This window comes from Leuresthes tenuis, unplaced genomic scaffold (genome assembly GCF_036924035.1).
Source record: "Leuresthes tenuis unplaced genomic scaffold, fLeuTen1.0.hap1 SCAF_24, whole genome shotgun sequence".
NCBI classification, from domain to species: Eukaryota; Metazoa; Chordata; class Actinopteri; order Atheriniformes; family Atherinopsidae; genus Leuresthes; species Leuresthes tenuis.
Genome location: NW_027325378.1, coordinates 2,274,562 through 2,295,696, shown reverse-complemented (window position 1 = coordinate 2,295,696; position 21,135 = coordinate 2,274,562). Strand labels below are relative to the sequence as shown.

Sequence of the window (21,135 nt, the reverse complement as noted above, 5' to 3'; positions counted from 1 at the left end):
AGGAAACCAGTTAGGAGACCAGTTAGGAGACCAGTTAGGAAACCAGTTAGGAGACCAGTTAGGAGACCAGTTAGGAGACCAGTTAGGAGAGCAGTTAGGAAACCAGTTAGGAGACCAGTTAGGAAACCAGTTAGGAAACCAGTTAGGAGAGCAGTTAGGAAACCAGTTAGGAGACCTGTTAGGAAACCAGTTAGGAGACCAGTTAGGAGAGAAGTTAGGAAACCAGTTAGGAGACCAGTTAGGAAACCAGTTAGGAGACCAGTTAGGAGACCAGTTAGGAAACCAGTTAGGAGACCAGTTAGGAGACCAGTTAGGAGACCAGTTAGGAGACCAGTTAGGAAACCAGTTAGGAGACCAGTTAGGAAACCAGTTAGGAAACCAGTTAGGAGACCAGTTAGGAGAGAAGTTAGGAAACCAGTTAGGAGACCAGTTAGGAAACCAGTTAGGAGACCAGTTAGGAGACCAGTTAGGAAACCAGTTAGGAGACCAGTTAGGAGACCAGTTAGGAGACCAGTTAGGAGAGCGTTGCAGTAGTGAAGGTGGGAGATGACCATGGCCTGCACCAGGAGCTGGGGGGCATGTTGGGTCAGATATGGTCTGATCTTTCTTATGTTTAGTAATGCAAAGAACGAGCAACCGAGGTAACGCGATCTTTGAGGGTTAGTTGGTCATCAATCATGGCACCCAAGGTTACGCTCCCACTGGCTCAGATTATGCAAAGCGGCCACATCATCTGGGGATTATAATCCGTTAGAAACACTCATTAAGAGCCTCAAACAAACAGTTTGAACAGTTAAAAATCTGAGCTCAGCTTCAGTCTTTAATGTTGAAAACCACAAACCAGGCCAGAAATCTGGGTGTTATTATGGACTCAGACCTGAAGCTGACTTCCACCTGGAGAATATTTACAGGATTAAAGGACTGATGTGGTTTAGAAAAGCTGCTCCAGGCATTTATCTCCAGCAGATGATCAGCTGATTCAGTCCTCACAGAGAGCAGAAAACTGGATCATATCCTCCACCTGAGGTCTCTACACTGACTTCCTGTTGGTTTATAAAGCTTTAGATGGTTTAATCTCAGATATTCAGGAACACTGAGAAGCTGCTTTCAGTTTCCAGAACTTTCCTGTTCACCATTGTATTTAATTAACTGATTTAATTTAATTAAACAACTGTGATTAATGGCTTGTTCCTGTAAATGTAGCTTTTAATCCACCTTGTTGTTGAATTGTGCCACATAAATACATTTAAGCTGCCTTATATTTAAGATAAACCTTCTTTTTTTAATGTTTTTATCACAACAAACTAAAATTGCCATGAACGCCTTTCAGGATGAACATTTCAGGGTCAAATAAAGCACAACATGAGCAGGTTGGTGTAAATGTTTACTTCTATACATTCATTGAAAGGAAATACATTACATTAGAGTCGGGTGGAGATCAGAGCAGCCCTGACGAGTCAAACGCTTCTTTTTACAAATAATCCACCTTTATATTCAGTGTTTTATCCACCTGCACATTAAACGGAGTCATTTCTGTTGCAGGAAGTCAAGATAATTGAATTCAAATATCTTCAGTGTGACTTTTTTTTGCACCGCAGTAATACTGGTAACATGAATATACAATCTTCAAATAAAAACAATCTTTCCTTCGCTACAGGAGAAGTTAAAGGTGAGGGTTTGGCATCCTGTGGTGGAGGCAGAGGAGTTTCATGCATGTCCTCCTGTTACAGTGTCGGTGTACTCTTGTGTTAACACTTGGTGCCTTTGAATAGAACTTAAACCAAGGTGAAATTGTTCTACTACAGTCACGTTTCCTCCTTTCCTTTGCCGGCCGATCCATGTAAGTCTCTCTGTTTCTGGCAGGTTTCTATCAGTTTACACATTTCAGGATGTGAAAGTGGATTTTGCTGCGATTCTCCAGAAGCTACAAAAAGATGATGAACTTAATGCATTTAAATTTAAATGGACCAAAGAGGATTATCTTTTAACTTGTTTTACTCATTTTTAAAGCTGCAATGTGAAATAAAAATAAAGATTTTGATGAAAATTTGATTTTATTGTTGAAAACTATTTTCTCTGTCTAATTTTTGTCTTTAACGTGTCTTTAAGGTGTTTTTTAAGGTGTTTTTAACCTCAAGAGCACCACTTACATCCTTAAAAAGGTGAAGTCAAGCAGTCTGTATCTTCTACAGTTTCTCACATTTTCAGAAACCAAACTTGACTTCATGCATGTTGATGAAACAAGAAGCTTGCAAGATAAGGAGAGAAGTTACTAAAAGTTCAGTGGAGAACACCAATGAAGCTCAGAGCGGTTCGACTGTATAGCTGCAAGCTCTACCAAGAGCTAGCCAGGAGGTTGTTTAGCAGTGAGCTTGGAAGCTAACCAGACTAGCTCTCAGGCAAATCAGTTGCCATGCTAGCTGTTAGGTTATACATCTAGAGCTTGGGCAAAGATGGTGACCTCCAGGGCCACAAGCTAGCCAAAAAAGCTAAGCTAGCACTCAGTTGAATTAGTAGGATCCCCATGGTTCTGGAGATTGGATGACTAAGAACTAGCTTCACTAGCTCCTGAGTTCCAGGCTGAGTGACCTCTTGGTAAGCTCTTGACTGAGCAAGTTGCCTGAAGCTAGTCGAACTAGCAATCTGCTGGGAACTTGTGAGCTACCTTAGCTAACGGCCAGATGAGCTAACGGCCAGATGAGCTAACGGCCTTCCTGGTTGAGCTTAGCACATTTCCAGGAACTTATTAGCTAGCTAAGCTAACGACCAGACGACCTGGGACCTTAGTCACACCTGACAATTATCTTGGGAAATCAGTATCACAGTAATCCAGAGATTACTGACTTTTCATCTGTGATTGCTCTGCAAACAATAACTGCTAATATTAAAATCAGTTAACTCATGACAACATTATACTTTCGGAAAGCTCCCAAACAAAGCAGAATTACCTTCAAACAGACAAATGAATGTGCTGTAAGGAGTAACTAAGCTAATTAGTTCAAAATAATGTAGCTTTTGTTTTAGGTGAATCCACATTGGAACTCGCTCTGAAATACCTTTAAATTAATTACTTACTTACTGTCTTACTGTCATTGAAAAATGGTGTCTTGGTGCCAGTGAAGTTTCGGGTTTTACGATGTCCTGTCATGCTTCAACTCAGTTAAACCTTCGTCCTTTTCGTTTCTTTCTTTTTGACTTTGCTCGCAGTTCACACAAACAACTTTGTGTCGCATTTGAGATGCAATAAAACCCGGTTTAGTGAGAAATAGAAGCACACAGTCCTGCTGCAGTTGACACAAACACAGTTGTGATGGTGCTGTTGTGGACATCTGAACAGATGTTGCTGGCTGGAGAATGGATCGGCTGGTAGGCTTTACGTGTGTGTTTGTTTATATGTCTTTGTGGGGACTTCTTTTAGATGGAGACCTTGTGAGTGAAGACACTGCTGCACTGCGAGGACATTTGGTCCGGTCCTTTTCTTGGACCACTTTGGGGCTTGGTTGTAAGTTTAGGGACCAAAACTGGGAACACATATTACATTTGAGATATAAGTATTTTTAAGTGCATCTCTTGTTGATCTTAAAGTAAAATGTTTATCTGTAACTGAAATCTGAAGTCACAATGAGTTTTATCCTGAGTGTCTGAGAATAATTCTACGTTATTTGATTTATAATAAAATATAAAAGGCTGGAGAACCTCTATTATTGACTAATTTCCTCAATATATAGAGATATAAACACTTGCCAAAGTACTTTTGTCTTGATGACCCACACAGAAAGACTTACAAGTTTAAAACAGCTGCAGCTATACTGTCACAGCTGCTGATAATGTAATAAAAATTAAAGCATTGGTTTCATTTAAGAGTCCCCACAAAGACAGAAGGACAATTGTGTGAATAAATGTGTGCGTATCTGTTGTGTTCAGAAAGTTTAGTCACTAAGAGATCAGGTCAACGGGATAAACAGAGTTCAAATCCACCAGTTGGTGCACAGCTGCTGCTGCCTGTGTGCGTGTTTAAATAAATCTGAGCATGTTTGTGTATACACTGCGTGGGTGTGTGTGTTTAGTCCAGGGCCAGCAACGGCGTGCTTGTTTCTCTGTCCGTCTGTCGAAGAGTTCCTGCCTCCACTGTTGACTGAGATCTGAAAAACAAAATCTCTGATGTTTATGAGTCTCATAAGTGAACACACTGCGGCTAAACAACAAAAGACACAGTTTACACAACAAAAAAGTAAAAGGCTTCACAACAAAACAAAAAGGCTACATAACAAAGCAAAAAGGCTACACATCAAAACAAAAAGGCTACACAACAAAACAAAAAGACTACACAACAAAACAAAAAGGCTACACATCAAAGCCACCAAGCTTCACAGCAAAACAAAAAGGCTACATAACAAAGCAAAAAGGCTACACATCAAAACAAAAAGGCTACACATCAAAACAAAAAGGCTACACAACAAAACAAAAAGACTACACAACAAAGCCACCAAGCTTCACAACTAAGCTAAAAGGCTTCACAACAACATAAAAAGGCTACACAACAAAACAAAAAGGCTACACAACAAAGCCACCAAGCTTCACAACTAAGCTAAAAGGCTTCACAACAAAACAAAAAGGCTACATAACAAAGCAAAAAGGCTACACAACAAAACAAAAAGGCTACATAACAAAGCAAAAAGGCTACACATCAAAACAAAAAGGCTACACAACAAAACAAAAAGACTACACAACAAAACAAAAAGGCTACACATCAAAGCCACCAAGCTTCACAGCAAAACAAAAAGGCTACATAACAAAGCAAAAAGGCTACACATCAAAACAAAAAGGCTACACATCAAAACAAAAAGGCTACACAACAAAACAAAAAGACTACACAACAAAGCCACCAAGCTTCACAACTAAGCTAAAAGGCTTCACAACAACATAAAAAGGCTACACAACAAAACAAAAAGGCTACACAACAAAGCCACCAAGCTTCACAACTAAGCTAAAAGGCTTCACAACAAAACAAAAAGACTACACAACAAAACAAAAAGGCTACACATCAAAGCCACCAAGCTTCACAGCAAAACAAAAAGGCTACATAACAAAGCAAAAAGGCTACACAACAAAACAAAAAGGCTACACAACAAAGCTACCAAGCTTCACAGAAAAGCAAAAAGGCTACACAACAAAACAAAAAGGCTACACATCAAAACAAAAAGGCTACACAACAAAACAAAAAGACTACACAACAAAGCCACCAAGCTTCACAACTAAGCTAAAAGGCTTCACAACAACATAAAAAGGCTACACATCAAAACAAAAAGGCTACACAACAAAACAAAAAGGCTACACATCAAAACAAAAAGGCTACACAACAAAACAAAAAGACTACACAACAAAGCCACCAAGCTTCACAACTAAGCTAAAAGGCTTCACAACAACATAAAAAGGCTACACAACAAAACAAAAAGTCTACACAACAAAACAAAAAGGCTACACAACAAAGCCACCAAGCTTCACAACTAAGCTAAAAGGCTTCACAACAACATAAAAAGGCTACACAACAAAACAAAAAGGTTACACAACAACACAAAAAGGCTACACAACTAAACAAAAAGGCTTCACAACAAAGCTAACAGACTTCACAACAAAACAAAAAGGCTACACAACAAAGCCACCAAGCTTCACAACTAAGCTAAAAGGCTACACAACAAAACAAAAAGGCTACACAACAAAGCCACCAAGCTTCACAACCAAGCTAAAAGGCTTCACAACAAAGCTAACAGACTTCACAACAAAACAAAAAGGCTACACAACAAAACAAAAAGGCTACACAACTAAGCTAACAGACTTCACAACAAAACAAAAAGGCTACACAACAAAGCCACCAAGCTTCACAACTAAGCTAAAAGGCTTCACAACAAAGCTAACAGACTTCACAACAAAACAAAAAGGCTACACAACAAAACAAAAATGCTACACAACAAAGCTAACAGACTTCACACCAAAGGAAAAAGGCTACACAACAAAACAAAAAGGCTACACAACAAAGCTAACAGACTTCACAACAAAACAAAAAGGCTACACAACAAAGCAAAAAGGCTACACAACAAAGCTAACAGACTTCACAACAAAACAAAAAGGCTACACAACAAAACAAAAAGGCTACACAACAAAGCTAACAGACTTCACAACAAAACAAAAAGGCTACACAACAAAACAAAAAGGCTACACAACAAAGCTAACAGACTTCACAGCAAAGCAAAAAGGCTTCAAAACAAAGCTAACAGACTTCACAACAAAACAAAAATCCTGCACAACAAAACAAAAAGGCTACATAACAAAGCTAACTGCCTAAACAACTAAGCTAACAGACTTCACAGCAAAACAAAAAGGCTTCAAAACAAAGCTAACTGCCTACACATCAAAGCTAAGTGGCTACACCTGATCCAAGGCTTCACAGCTAAACAAACAGGCTACACAATAGGTGATTTAAATTTGCCAGTAAATCTGCTTTGTTCCCTGTTGAGTTGAATTGTTAAATTTGTTGAAAAAAGTTGAAATATTCAGTTTTAAGCTAATCTCAACTTGTACCTCTTCATCGTGTCCTTGTCTCCTCCTCCTCCACAGTTCTCCCTGACGTGCAGGGCATCGTACGTCAGTGTGTACTCGGTCTCGTCGTTGTAGTCGGGTCCCAGCAACGTTCGCGCCCAGATGCCCATATCGTATGGCGGCAGCGTCCCGCCAAACTCTGACGGCAAACACTCGGGGTGAATGAGCTGATGGAGCGAGTTTAGGTTGTTACCATGGAGGAAGATCTGAGGAAGGAGAGGTGACAAAGAGGACAGGAGAAGAACAGAGGAAATATAAAAAGGAGAGAAGAGCAGGAAACAAGATCGAAAGAGAAAATAAGGAAAAAATAAGACAACAGGAGCATAAACAAGAAGAGGAAAGGAGTCAAGGAGAGAAGGGGAGGTACAAGGGTATGAGTGGAGAAGAAATAAGAGGGTTGGAACAAGAAAAGATAAAGAAAGGAGGAGGGGAAAATATTAGAGAAGGAAATAAGAAGATCGGGAAAGTAAACAAGGAAAGGAAGGATGTCGAGAGAAGAAGAAAGGAAATAAGGAGAGAGGAGATGAGGAATCAAAACAAGAGTAAAGAGACTGAATGATGTCTGAAAATTAAATGTTAAGAAAGAAGAAAAGAGATAAAAGAGGAAGGGGTGACAGTAAAAACAAAGGAGAGACAGATTATGAAATGAGCCATAATGAGGAAGAACGGGAGGACGTAAACAAGCGTTCACCCTTTTCCTGGTCTTGTCTTTGAGGAACGGCTTGATGATGGTGTACATGGCGTGAATGTACCACGGCTGATTCACAAAGTGGATTCCTCCGAACCGAGCCGGGAAACTGTCCTGAGACGGAAACAAGAGGCGACACAGTCGTATTTATTCAGTTCTCACAACATCCGGTTTCATTTTCTGGGAATATTACAGGAAAAATGACGGCGTTCAGCGAGGAGAGAAGCCGCTCACCTGAAGACCCTCGATGGCCAGTTTGAGGATGTTGGGCGTGAGCTTGGAGGCCTGTTTGAAGGAGAAGTTGCTCCAGTCGATGATGAGGATGAAGCCATTGATCTGGAGCTCCGGGTTTTCAATCAGAACCTCCAGAGAGAGAAGGATGGCCCTCAGGATGTCCGTGAATGAGTTCCTGCGGAGGGAGGTATTGATCAGCAGCTAATCGATCGTTAAAGAGCATGTGATGGCCCCTCGGCCTCTAAGTGTTAACTACACCTCTGTTTTTGTCTGTTTCAGTCGAAGAACAGAAACGACTCATTAGCTTCTTTGTACCTTCGATCAATCATGAAACAGACGCGTCCAGGACCAGGTTTTACTCATCAGGACGTTCAAATTTAATTAAAACTCGTATCACACTGTGTCCTTATTTATTGAACAAAAACTGACACATTTTTATAGACTTAAACTGAAGAGGTAGTAGAACAAAATAAGCCCTGAAACTTACAGTTAACTTCATCAGGTAATTAATCCAAAGGAAGCCCTCATAAAGATGGTAAAAACGTGAGTGTTCTACCTGCTTTGGTCCCAGTTGGAAGCGAACAGAATCAGGATTTTTCGGCCATGTTGGTCCGGAGTCTCCAGCACGCCCGGGAAACCGTCCATCAGCGCTCGCTTAATGCCGGGGTCGTCCACCTGGTGAAGACGTGGCGTGGCGCAGACAAACGGCAAGTTAACTTTGATTGAGCCCATGGAAACGATGGGAAATGATCCCAGATGTTCTAAAGCCTCTTCGACGTTGAATCAACCCCGAACCAGGTCTGAACTCCCAGAGGTCAAATGATACCTTTTTTTTAATAGTTTTTCCTGTTTTAGTTACAAACTTTGATGATAAAGTAATATTCTATGTTTTCTCTGATTTGATTTCCAGTGCATGACATCATTTTCATGAAACTATGTGATCATTTTGCAACAGACGAAGTATCCAAAGCACTTTTTGCTGAATATTTATTGAACACCGTAGTAATTGTGTCAGATTGGTCGTCCTTAAGGACGTTTCCCACAAGGTCAAAGAAAAGAGCTTCAGAAAGGACGATAGGAGGTCATTTTTCTGACTGCTGGACTGGATCCATGGTCTTAGCTCTTTGCTTTAGCCCTTGTGTCTGAAGAGGTAAGAAACCCCTTTTCTTTGTAGATTAAGGAGTAGTTATCTGGTCCTTCAATGAAAGTCGAGCCACTGGGATTTAACTCCTCGTGATGAACAAATCGATATCTGAAAGTAAATACTGCAGGTTGGAGGATTCTTTCAAACTCAAGGAATGCAGAGAAGCACGCCTGCTTTTTGCAGACGATGTGTTCCTGGAGCTGTTTGCAACCAGAAGTGATCAACACCAGAACTGAAGGGATACCGAGGAGCATTTGGCCTCTAAGGGAGGATCCGAAGCTGGCTGAGGTGGAGCAGAAGGATCTGTGGGCAGGAATCCCTCAGAACAGGTTTACGTTGGAGGGATTTTATATTAGGAAGTGGCTAAGAGTCTGATGAACCTAGACTTCCGAACAGCGAGCCTACTTTTATGTTTTTGGGGTAAAAAAAAAAGCACAAACCTTGAAGCTCTGGAACATGTCGAGGTTCTGCTGTCGGAACTGGAAGTACTGGGCCAGCAGTCGGAAGGTCTCCACCTGGTCGAACTTTCTGGCTCTGAGGAAGCGGAGGATGAAGTCGTCGTCCGTTCGCAGGAAACCGATGTCCGGCCGCGTCACGATCATGTCCCGCACCTATGAAACCAGAGCCGAAGACCGTTAACCCGGGAATAAAGATTAAAGCGGCATCGTTGAAGTTTATGTCACATTATGAATCATTTAAACTGCTTTTCACGGTACTGTCGCACCTTTAAAACTGCATATCTTGTTGAGTTATCACATAGCTTCAGATTTCAACCCTAATTTCATTCCTTCTGACGTCATTTCACGTCCGTAGAGGATCTATAAGACTGATTTATTGCTAACGGTGCAGCTGATGGTTCGGTGACAGAATACAAACATCAGAGAAGTGGTACAAGATGCTAACGACTATTTTTCCAACAATTATAATCCAGACTTGTGTATCAACAAAGTAAAACAAACTATTTAAGTACCAAAATGACTGTTTTTACTATTAAACATGTCCGTTGGACGTTAGCTAACCAATGCTACAGAGCTGGATTGTTCTCATTTACAATAGAAAGTGAAAATCTTTGGTAAAGAAATGTTAAGAACTACATCAGACTGACTGCAAGTTTTTCTGTGTCTAAACATGATTTGGATCATTTTATAGGTTAAAATATTGTTTTACCACCAATATTTGATATTTAAATGACACGTTTTCAATCAGAAAAACTAAAACTTTGTGCAACTTTTAAGCAAATTACCAGAAATTCTGCAGAAGAAACAGTGAAATGTGTGATTCTGTCTTCTACATTTCAGAGAATATTAATAAGAAGCGTTAATAAGTCCAGATAGTCGGGTTAACTCGAGGTTCTTTAACTTTAACTCTACTTTTCTGGATTTTTCTTGCTAAAACTGATCAACACTCCACACTTTCATGCAGTTTCACAAACTTCGAACACAGATTTAATTTGGGAAACGGCAGATAAATCCTAAAAGGCTGTGCCATGGCATTTTTTGGACATTTACTCAGGCCGGGCCTTTAAAGGGAGCGTTTCCACGCCATCGTGCCTTAACAGAGAGGAAAAGCTGGAGAAATGCTGACGGCAGGACTGTTGGTACGGTTTGGAGCAAGATAAAGATGCAGAGTTACAATCTGAGGGGAGTAAAAAGCGAACCTGACTTCTGTAAGTGTGATAGAGCTTTGTTTGTGGGGATTCTTTCACCTACAAGACTTTGCCGACCTGTCTGACAGGCTGTGGTGCAGCTGTATACCTGCTGGATGTCGTGATGCAGAGTATCCGGGTTTTCATTGAGCTCTAAGCGAGCCTTCTCCGTCGTCTCCGAGCTCAGGCCGGAGTGAAGCTGATTCATCGCTGAGTCTCTAAATAACTTCTGTCCGGAATCTGTCGGGTTTGAACGGCTGCGTCTTTTATTCTGAAACACAATCGTAGTCGCTGTCTGTCTTTGTGATGCCTTTAATTTCTGATTTATAAAAGTTAACGAACACCAAAGTGTCAGTTTTGTGATGACAATCAGGATCGGTGGTACAATCCGCTGCAGGTCGACGGGTTTGTTCTCCAACAGAAGCTCCGTCAGCCTCCAGGGAGCTGAAAGACCCAACTTTCTGACTTTGGATAGAAAAGAACCTTCAGTTTTTGGTATTTGATGCTTGGTTAAAATGTTTCATAGCCACACAATCTCAGTCATGTTGAATCGAAAAAGGTTTGAGTCTCAAACAGAAGCAGGTAAACAAACAGTTCTGTGAACGTCGGATTCAAATTCACGTCCTGTTTGTCCCGATTCCGCCTGCTGAGCCGCCCTCCTCCTCCTGCTCCCTGTCATGGCTCTCAGGTTTAATCAGGCGTCGAACCTCTGCTTCATCACGGTTGGAGACGAAGGCTGTGATGATGAGTCCGGGTTTCAGTTTCTGTCGGGCGTCAGAGAACGGCGGCGGGTCAGTGAAGGCACCTCGTTCGGATCTGGGGCTCCTCAGCCTGAAAGAGGACAGAATCAGTCATGAAACTGTCTTTAATGTGAAGAGTACAGCTTCATTTATTTATATACTTCAAGATTGGCTTCAAATGAAAGACAGTTAACCATAAAATCTGGTTAAAGGTGTGAAAACAGTTTAATTCCTCCCACAGTCGGGAAACTGTAGAAAATATATGGAATAATCCTTTTTTGTCTGTAAAAAAACTGATGAGTTTCATCATCTTTGATGAGTAACTCACAAAAACTGTGATATTTACGCCTGAAGTTAACGAGATGCTTCACAATACCTGACAAATATCAGTTAAATTTCCTTTTAAAACCTTTTTTAAAAAGTTTTTTTGATGAATACAACCATTTTTATTCCATTTAACCTGGAGATAAAAACTCTTCAGATCTAAAATATATTTCCCAAAAAGGTTCTGACCAAGATGGGCAGCAGCTGAGGTCAATAATAAACCAAATGGTACAATCTGCTTTTAATATTTTGTGTTTAAACACATCAAGCAGAGGGAGTTGCAAACTCAAATGCTTTCTTTCTAAGTTCAGTACGGACATGAGGGATGTCCATCTAAGATCAGATAAAAGCGGCAGCAGCGGTACGTGGATGGAGGCCCCAAACCAAGCTCAGCGTGAGAAACTGACGATACCAAACACCGAAACATCAAAGGTGAGCTTACACGCCCCCTGCTGCTCACTTATATATTGCAGCTTGCATATGTGTTGCGTTAATTTCTGAGGACGCGTACAAACGATCGCAGGAAACGGGACGTATGACAGGGAGTTAACAGCAGCTGTATTTGCATACAAATACTCCTCTGTATACTCCTCTCTCTGGATGATGGAGCCCCTCCCTCCTTATGTTGGAGCTCCTCCCTCCGGATGGTGGAGCTCCTCCCTCTATATGATGAAGCTCCTCCCCCGGATGGTGGAGCTCCTCCCCCGGATGATGGAGCTCCTCCCTCCGGATGGTGGAGCTCCTCCCCCCAGATGATGAAGCTCCTCCTCCTTATGTTGGAGCTCCTCCCTCCGGATGGTGGAGCTCCTCCCTCTATATGATGAAGCTCCTCCCCCGGATGGTGGAGTTCCTCCCCCTTATGTTGGAGCTCCTCCCTCCGGATGGTGGAGCTCCTCCCCCCAGATGATGAAGCTCCTCCTCCTTATGTTGGAGCTCCTCCCTCCGGATGGTGGAGCTCCTCCCTCCTTATGTTGGAGCTCCTCCCTCCGGATGGTGGAGCTCCTCCCCCCAGATGATGAAGCTCCTCCTCCTTATGTTGGAGCTCCTCCCTCCGGATGGTGGAGCTCCTCCCCCCAGATGATGAAGCTCCTCCTCCTTATGTTGGAGCTCCTCCCTCCGGATGGTGGAGCTCCTCCCTCTATATGATGAAGCTCCTCCCCCGGATGATGGAGCTCCTCCCTCCGGATGGTGGAGCTCCTCCCCCCAGATGATGAAGCTCCTCCTCCTTATGTTGGAGCTCCTCCCTCCGGATGGTGGAGCTCCTCCCTCTATATGATGAAGCTCCTCCCCCGGATGGTGGAGTTCCTCCCCCTTATGTTGGAGCTCCTCCCTCCGGATGGTGGAGCTCCTCCCCCCAGATGATGAAGCTCCTCCTCCTTATGTTGGAGCTCCTCCCTCCGGATGGTGGAGCTCCTCCCTCTATATGATGAAGCTCCTCCCCCGGATGGTGGAGTTCCTCCCCCTTATGTTGGAGCTCCTCCCTCCGGATGGTGGAGCTCCTCCCCCCAGATGATGAAGCTCCTCCTCCTTATGTTGGAGCTCCTCCCTCCGGATGGTGGAGCTCCTCCCCCGGATGGTGGAGTTCCTCCCCCTTATGTTGGAGCTCCTCCCTCCGGATGGTGGAGCTCCTCCCCCCAGATGATGAAGCTCCTCCTCCTTATGATGAAGCTCCTCCCCCGGATGGTGGAGCTCCTCCCCCGGATGATGGAGCTCCTCCCTCCGGATGGTGGAACTCCTCCCCCCGGATGATGGAGCTCCTCCCTCCGGATGGTGGAGCTCCTCCCCCTGATAATGGAGCCCCTCCCCCTTATGGTGGAGCTCCTCCCCCTATCTCTAAGGCTGAGCCCCGCCCCCCTCTGCAGGAAACTCATTTCAGCCGCTTGTATCCAGGACCTCCTTCTTTGGGTCAGAACCCAGATCTGTGAGCTCAGGTGAGGGTTGGAACAAAGATGGAGCAGGAACCTGAAAGCTTCTCCTTCCGGCTCAGCTTCACCAAACGGACCGGAGCAGCGCCCTCATTACTGCTGACGAAGCCCCGATCCGTCTGTCCATCTCTGATCCAACTCACCATCACTCAGAACCAGGTCCAGAGATGCTGAAACTGCTCCAGCTGAGGCAGAGACTCACCCCGACCCGGAGGATCAGAACCAGGTCCAGAGATGCTGAAACTGCTCCAGCTGAGGCAGAGACTCACCCCGACCCGGAGGATCAGAACCAGGGCCTAAGATCTGGAGGAGCTGCTTCACACTCAGCTGAACCGCTCCAGAGCAGCTGAAGGTCAACAGAACCACATCATCTGCAAACAGCAGAGGTAACCCTGAGGTTCCCATCCCAGACCTCTGTGGGGGTAAAGATCCGCTCCTCCTGAATCTCAGGTTCGGTCGGAGCTTCCTCTCCAACACCAAGTAAATTACTCACTGAATTTGATTTGTTTCGTCCAGATATTTATGATGAAATGATTTTCACACACGAACAGATGAAATAACTGAATCATTCTCTGCATAAAAACATTTTATCCCTCGGTTTGCTCTGATTTCGGTCTGTGATAAAACCAACTCCGAAGGTAAAATGTAAAGTTCACGTTCTGTAAAGGTTCCCCAAAGGTTCCCACAGTGGTTCTGAAGCCGGTGTGACATCAGCGAAGCACTAAAACTGGTTTTAACATCTTTAATTAAGCTTTTTCCCTCAGCATTCGTATTTTAGCTTTGGCTCCGGATCAAAAGATGTCGTCTTTATCTGTGATTCTCACGGCTTCTGTCCAGATCACCTCCACCCATTGTCCCCCACCCACACCCCCCCACCCTAAGCTCGTCCCCATCTGCCACTCACATTAAACATGTCACATGTGACCCCATCTGTGAGTCCACGGAGACGGAGTGATGAAAAAGCCGGAGACACTTAAACGTCCCGCAGGGCTGGTTCACACATCTATGTTGGAAGGAAAATGATCGAATTTCACGTTCAGATCAGCTGTTTGGTGATCAAAGTCACCTCGTGATGGTTTGTCCTCCACAAGGAGGGAAAAAGGAGCAGAATACCATTAAAGTCAGCATCTTTTTCGGGAATCTTCCCGCATTTCCGCCGCGTTTTCGGGGTAATTTCTAACAGAAGAACTCACAGTGCAGCGACCTGCTCGGTGGTTGAATCCCGGCCGTCCTGCGCGGCCCGACGGCCCTCCGGCGGTGGTGCTGATGCTGGAGGAGGAGGAGGTGGCCGTCGGCATCCCGCGGACAAAAGAGATTTCTGTTGGATTAGAACTAAAAGAAGGAGCAGAAAAAGGGATACATAGATTTATAATATATGTTCCTGGAGGCTTCAGAGGAGGAGGCTCGTCCTTGTGAGTCCGTGTGGGCACGAAGAAGAAGAGGAGGAAGAGGAGGAGGTGTGATTTCACTTTGTGCTCCGAGAGAAGACGTCAAGATGCTTCAACACGGTCAAGCCTGCATAAGCAGACCGAACCACTTCCGGTTCTGATTCAAAATAACACATCAACTGCGTTACAGTGGAAGAGAAATTCCTCAGATGTGCAATAAATAATAATTATGCTATTAAACTGATATTCATCTTTACCAGGTACAACACAGAAATAAACCAGAGAATTAAACTCCTGATCAGCCTCATTCCTAAAACCTTTAAAGTCTCCTGATCAACAGTTCTGCAGCTTTCTGAAACCTTTAAAGTGTCCTGATCAACAGTTCTGCAGCTTTCTGTAACCTTTAAAGTGTCCTGATCAATAGTTCTGCAGCTTTCTGTAACCTTTAAAGTGTCCTGATCAATAGTTCTGCAGCTTTCTGTAACCTTTAAAGTGTCCTGATCAACAGTTCTGCAGCTTTCTGAAACCTTTAAAGTGTCCTGATCAATAGTTCTGCAGCTTTCTGAAACCTTTAAAGTGTCCTGATCAACAGTTCTGCAGCTTTCTGTAACCTTTAAAGTGTCCTGATCAATAGTTCTGCAGCTTTCTGTAACCTTTAAAGTGTCCTGATCAACAGTTCTGCAGCTTTCTGAAACCTTTAAAGTGTCCTGATCAACAGTTCTGCAGCTTTCTGAAACCTTTAAAGTGTCCTGATCAACAGTTCTGCAGCTTTCTGAAACCTTTAAAGTGTCCTGATCAACAGTTCTGCAGCTTTCTGAAACCTTTAAAGTGTCCTGATCAACAGTTCTGCAGCTTTCTGTAACCTTTAAAGTGTCCTGATCAATAGTTCTGCAGCTTTCTGTAACCTTTAAAGTGTCCTGATCAACAGTTCTGCAGCTTTCTGAAACCTTTAAAGTGTCCTGATCAACAGTTCTGCAGCTTTCTGAAACCTTTAAAGTGTCCTGATCAACAGTTCTGCAGCTTTCTGTAACCTTTAAAGTGTCCTGATCAATAGTTCTGCAGCTTTCTGTAACCTTTAAAGTGTCCTGATCAACAGTTCTGCAGCTTTCTGAAACCTTTAAAGTGTCCTGATCAACAGTTCTGCAGCTTTCTGAAACCTTTAAAGTGTCCTGATCAACAGTTCTGCAGCTTTCTGTAACCTTTAAAGTGTCCTGATCAACAGTTCTGCAGCTTTCTGAAACCTTTAAAGTGTCCTGATCAACAGTTCTGCAGCTTTCTGTAACCTTTAAAGTGTCCTGATCAATAGTTCTGCAGCTTTCTGTAACCTTTAAAGTGTCCTGATCAACAGTTCTGCAGCTTTCTGAAACCTTTAAAGTGTCCTGATCAACAGTTCTGCAGCTTTCTGAAACCTTTAAAGTGTCCTGATCAACAGTTCTGCAGCTTTCTGAAACCTTTAAAGTGTCCTGATCAACAGTTCTGCAGCTTTCTGTAACCTTTAAAGTGTCCTGATCAACAGTTCTGCAGCTTTCTGAAACCTTTAAAGTGTCCTGATCAACAGTTCTGCAGCTTTCTGAAACCTTTAAAGTGTCCTGATCAATAGTTCTGCAGCTTTCTGTAACCTTTAAAGTGTCCTGATCAACAGTTCTGCAGCTTTCTGAAACCTTTAAAGTGTCCTGATCAACAGTTCTGCAGCTTCCTGTAACCTTTAAAGTGTCCTGATCAATAGTTCTGCAGCTTTCTGAACCCTTTAAAGTGTCCTGATCAACAGTTCTGCAGCTTTCTGAAACCTTTAAAGTGTCCTGATCAACAGTTCTGCAGCTTTCTGTAACCTTTAAAGTGTCCTGATCAATAGTTCTGCAGCTTTCTGAAACCTTTAAAGTGTCCTGATCAACAGTTCTGCAGCTTTCTGTAACCTTTAAAGTGTCCTGATCAACAGTTCTGCAGCTTTCTGTAACCTTTAAAGTGTCCTAATCAATAGTTCTGCAGCTTTCTGTAACCTTTAAAGTGTCCTAATCAACAGTTCTGCAGCTTTCTGTAACCTTTAAAGTGTCCTAATCAACAGTTCTGCAGCTTTCTGTAACCTTTAAAGTGTCCTGATCAATAGTTCTGCAGCTTTCTGAAACCTTTAAAGTGTCCTAATCAACAGTTCTGCAGCTTTCTGTAACCTTTAAAGTGTCCTGATCAACAGTTCTGCAGCTTTCTGAAACCTTTAAAGTGTCCTGATCAACAGTTCAGCAGCTTTCTGTAACCTTTAAAGTGTCCTGATCAATAGTTCTGCAGCTTTCTGAAACCTTTAAAGTGTCCTGATCAACAGTTCTGCAGCTTTCTGAAACCTTTAAAGTGTCCTGATCAATAGTTCTGCAGCTTTCTGTAACCTTTAAAGTGTCCTGATCAACAGTTCTGCAGCTTTCTGAAACCTTTAAAGTGTCCTGATCAACAGTTCTGCAGCTTTCTGTAACCTTTAAAGTGTCCTGATCTACAGTTCTGCAGCTTTCTGAAACCTTTAAAGTGTCCTGATCAACAGTTCTGCAACTTTCTGTAACCTTTAAAGTGTCCTGATCTACAGTTCTGCAGCTTTCTGAAACCTTTAAAGTGTCCTGATCTACAGTTCTGCAGCTTTCTGTAACCTTTAAAGTGTCCTGATCAACAGTTCTGCAGCTTTCTGAAACCTTTAAAGTGTCCTGATCAATAGTTCTGCAGCTTTCTGTAACCTTTAAAGTGTCCTGATCAACAGTTCTGCAGCTTTCTGAAACCTTTAAAGTGTCCTGATCAACAGTTCTGCAGCTTTCTGAAACCTTTAAAGTGTCCTGATCAACAGTTCAGCAGCTTTCTGAAACCTTTAAAGTGTCCTGATCAACAGTTCTGCAGCTTTCTGAAACCTTTAAAGTGTCCTGATCAATAGTTCTGCAGCTTTCTGAAACCTTTAAAGTGTCCTGATCAATAGTTCTGCAGCTTTCTGAAACCTTTAAAGTGTCCTGATCAACAGTTCTGCAGCTTTCTGAAACCTTTAAAGTGTCCTGATCAACAGTTCTGCAGCTTTCTGAAACCTTTAAAGTGTCCTGATCAACAGTTCTGCAGCTTTCTGTAACCTTTAAAGTGTCCTGATCAACAGTTCTGCAGCTTTCTGAAACCTTTAAAGTGTCCTGATCAACAGTTCTGCAGCTTTCTGTAACCTTTAAAGTGTCCTGATCAACAGTTCAGCAGCTTTCTGTAACTTTAAAGTGTCCTGATCAATAGTTCTGCAGCTTTCTGAAACCTTTAAAGTGTCCTGATCAACAGTTCTGCAGCTTTCTGAAGGTCTTTCAGAGTTTTTCTTTGGACTTTTTCTGCTTTTTCCCTAATCTTCAGTCCTTGTTCCTGAGCATTTTCAGTGTTTTTTCTTTGTTCAGCCACTTAACTCTGAGCTATGAAGCATTCAGGCAGAAAAAAGGCTCCTAACTCAAGGGATGAACCAGTGTTGTGTCGACACAGAACAGACAACTTAGCAAAGAAGCCATTTTAAACTGGATCTTTAGGCACTTTGTTACCAGCAGCCTGTCACAAAGACACATCATTTGTTCCCATTTCTTTAGCTGCATCTATGAAAAACAGCAAAGAAAACACAGTTTGACAGACAGAAAATAGGATTTCTGCAGCAACAAGGTGATTCCCAAAGAGCTATTAGCTGAAAACTTGGCATATCTCAGCATGGTGTGCAGTGGAGTGTTTTAACCATGAAGACTGGTGTGAAACAGCTTCAACACACTTCCTGCTCTCATGTTTCCTTGTTCCCTCCCCTGCAGACCTGCAGGCTGATGATGGGTGTGACCAGCAGCTGGTGCACTGATTGGCTCAGAGCTCAGACTAGTTTCATTTATGAGGAAGTGAAACTCACTCAGTCGCTGATCTGAGAGGAGAAATGGCGCAGAAAGGAGTTCAGCTGGACCGAGAAACCTTCTCTTGTTCGATCTGTTTGGATCTGCTGAAGGATCCGGTGGCTCTTCCCTGTGGACACAGCTACTGCAGGAACTGTATTAAAGGCTTCTGGGATGGAGAGGATCAGAAGGGAATCCACAGCTGCCCTCAGTGCAGGAAAACTTTCACACCGAGGCCTGTCCTGGAGAAAAACACCATGTTAGCTGCTTTAGTGGAGCAGCTGAAGAAGACTGGACTCCAAGCTGCTCCTGCTGATCTCTGCTATGCTGGACCTGAAGATGTGGCCTGTGATTTCTGCTCTGGAAGAAAACTGAAAGCCATCAAGTCCTGTTTAACCTGCCCAGCCTCTTACTGTGAGAATCACCTTCAGCCTCATTATGATGTGGCTCCATTAAAGAAACACAAGCTGGTGGAGCCCTCCAAGAACCTCCAGGAGAACATCTGCTCTCTTCACGATGAGGTGAAGAAGATGTTCTGCCGCACTGATCAGAAGTCTATCTGTTATCTCTGCTCTGTGGATGAACATAAAGGCCACGACACAGTGTCAGCTGCAGCAGAAAGGACTGAGAGGCAGAGAGAGCTGGAGGGGAGTCGGCAACAAATCCAGCAGAGAGTCCAGGACCGAGAGAAAGATGTGAAGCTGCTTCAGCAGGAGGTGGAGGCCATCAATCAGTCTGCTGATAAAACAGTGGAGCACAGTGAGAAGATCTTCACTGAGCTGATCCGTCTCCTCCAGAAAAGAAGCTCTGAGGTGAAGCAGCAGATCAGATCCCAGCAGGAAACTGAAGTGAGTCGAGTCAAAGAGCTTCAGGAGAAGCTGGAGCAGGAGATCACTGAGCTGCAGAGGAAAGATGCTGAGCTGCAGCAGCTCTCAGACACAGAGGATCACACCCAGTTTCTGCAGAACTGCCCCTCAGTGTCAGCACTCAGGGAGTCTACACCCTCATCCAGCATCAAGATCCGTCCTCTGAGGCACTTTGAGGCTGTGACAGCAGCTGTGTCAGAGCTCAGAGAGAAACTACAGGACCTCCTGAGGGAGGAATGGACCAACATCTCACTGAGAGTCTCTGAGGTGGATGTTTTACTGCAGGAACCAGAACCAGAACCAGAGAGCAGAGCTGACTTCTTAAAGTATTCATGTGAAATCAAACTGGATCCAAACACAGCAAACAGAAAGCTGTTCCTGTCAGAGGGGAACAGAAAAGTGACAAGAATGGAACAAGAACAGTCTTATTCTGATCATCCAGACAGATTCACTGAAAGGTTTCAGGTCCTGAGCAGAGAGAGTCTGACTGGACGCTGTTACTGGGAGGTGGAGATGAGAGGAGGAGGAGTCTCTCTAGCAGTTTCATACAAGAACATCAGCAGAGCAGGAGGTGGGACTGAATGTGTATTTGGATTTAATGACAAATCTTGGTCATTATATTGTTACCCAAACGGTTATTCATTTATGTACAACAACAAGGAAACCTTCATCTCAGGGCCTGTATCCTCCAGAGTCGGAGTGTACCTGGATCACAGAGCAGGTATTCTGTCCTTCTACAGCGTCTCTGGAGCCATGACTCTGCTCCACAGAGTCCAGACCACATTCACTCAGCCGCTCTATGCTGGGATTGGGCTTCATTATTCTTATGGAGCCACAGCAGAGTTGTGTAAAGTGGAATAAAGGTATCCTGTCAGCTCTTTGCTGTTTATTTGCTGCTTTTTCCTGTGTTTGTGCAGCCATGGAGGATATCACTGCTAATGATGAGTTTTATTCACAGAAATGTTTCTCCACATGAAAATCTAAACTTCTCTGAGCTCTAAATATTAGTTGGATGCTTGTGTTGATGTGTCTGTATGTTGTTGTTTCTCTTCCACTTCATGGAGCCCAACAGAGAGATCAGCAGACCTTCCTTTATCACAGACTCTGTTCACATCTCATCACTTTGTAAATGTAAAATTATTCTGGAGCTACACTGACTTTGATTAGTTTCACAGATCAAATGTTGCTGCTGTTTTCTAAATCAACCGACAGATGAGGAAGTCTGTTCTGAGGTGCTCAGAAACGGTCATTTCCAGGATCAGCAGGAATCAGGAGGTCCTTCATCAGCTTTAATGTGAGAACCAGTGAAGATTTTCACAGCAAATACCACTTTGAAGGAGTGAACAAAGTGTTTTCTGTTGTCTTCATTTCAGTGTTTGTGTGAAATCTGACGGAGAAAATGTCAAACTGATGTGAGGGTATAACTGAGGCCGTTTTCCTGTAACAGCACAAAGTTCAGAGTTCAGAGCAGAAAATATTTGACTTTCTTCAATAAAACAGCTTCATGGCAGAGAAATGAGTCCAGTTTTCTTTGAATTTTCCTTCCTCCGTCTCTCACTCAGAAAGATTTGATCCACATGCTTCAGATGATTAGTTTTTATCCTCTGAGCTCTGTTGTTTTGACGTTTCTTCTTTAACAAAGTAGAAAGATTGACTTTAGCTGATGAAAACAACACGAGAACCGATGAGAACAAACAGCAGGAACACCACAAACTAACATGAAGACAATA

At 43.3% G+C, this 21,135-nt stretch overlaps 2 protein-coding genes across 2 annotated transcripts; one reads left to right on the top strand and one right to left on the bottom strand.

Annotated features, from left to right (window-relative positions):
- Positions 1-1,377: 1,377 nt before the first annotated feature.
- On the bottom strand, positions 1,378-10,606 carry LOC140284377 (clavesin-1-like). The gene is made up of 7 exons (XM_072378254.1): positions 10,418-10,606; positions 9,104-9,274; positions 8,076-8,194; positions 7,520-7,694; positions 7,289-7,399; positions 6,580-6,803; positions 1,378-4,142 (listed from the first exon to the last, which is right to left on the bottom strand). The coding sequence occupies exons 1-7, from the start codon at positions 10,514-10,516 to the stop codon at positions 4,064-4,066; spliced, it is 978 nt and encodes a 325-aa protein (XP_072234355.1). The 5' UTR covers positions 10,517-10,606; the 3' UTR covers positions 1,378-4,063.
- A 7,957-nt stretch (positions 10,607-18,563) lies between these two features.
- Positions 18,564-20,898, top strand: LOC140284847 (tripartite motif-containing protein 16-like). Its single transcript, XM_072378852.1, has one exon. The coding sequence runs from the start codon at positions 18,584-18,586 to the stop codon at positions 20,264-20,266; it is 1,683 nt and encodes a 560-aa protein (XP_072234953.1). The 5' UTR covers positions 18,564-18,583; the 3' UTR covers positions 20,267-20,898.
- Positions 20,899-21,135: the final 237 nt, after the last annotated feature.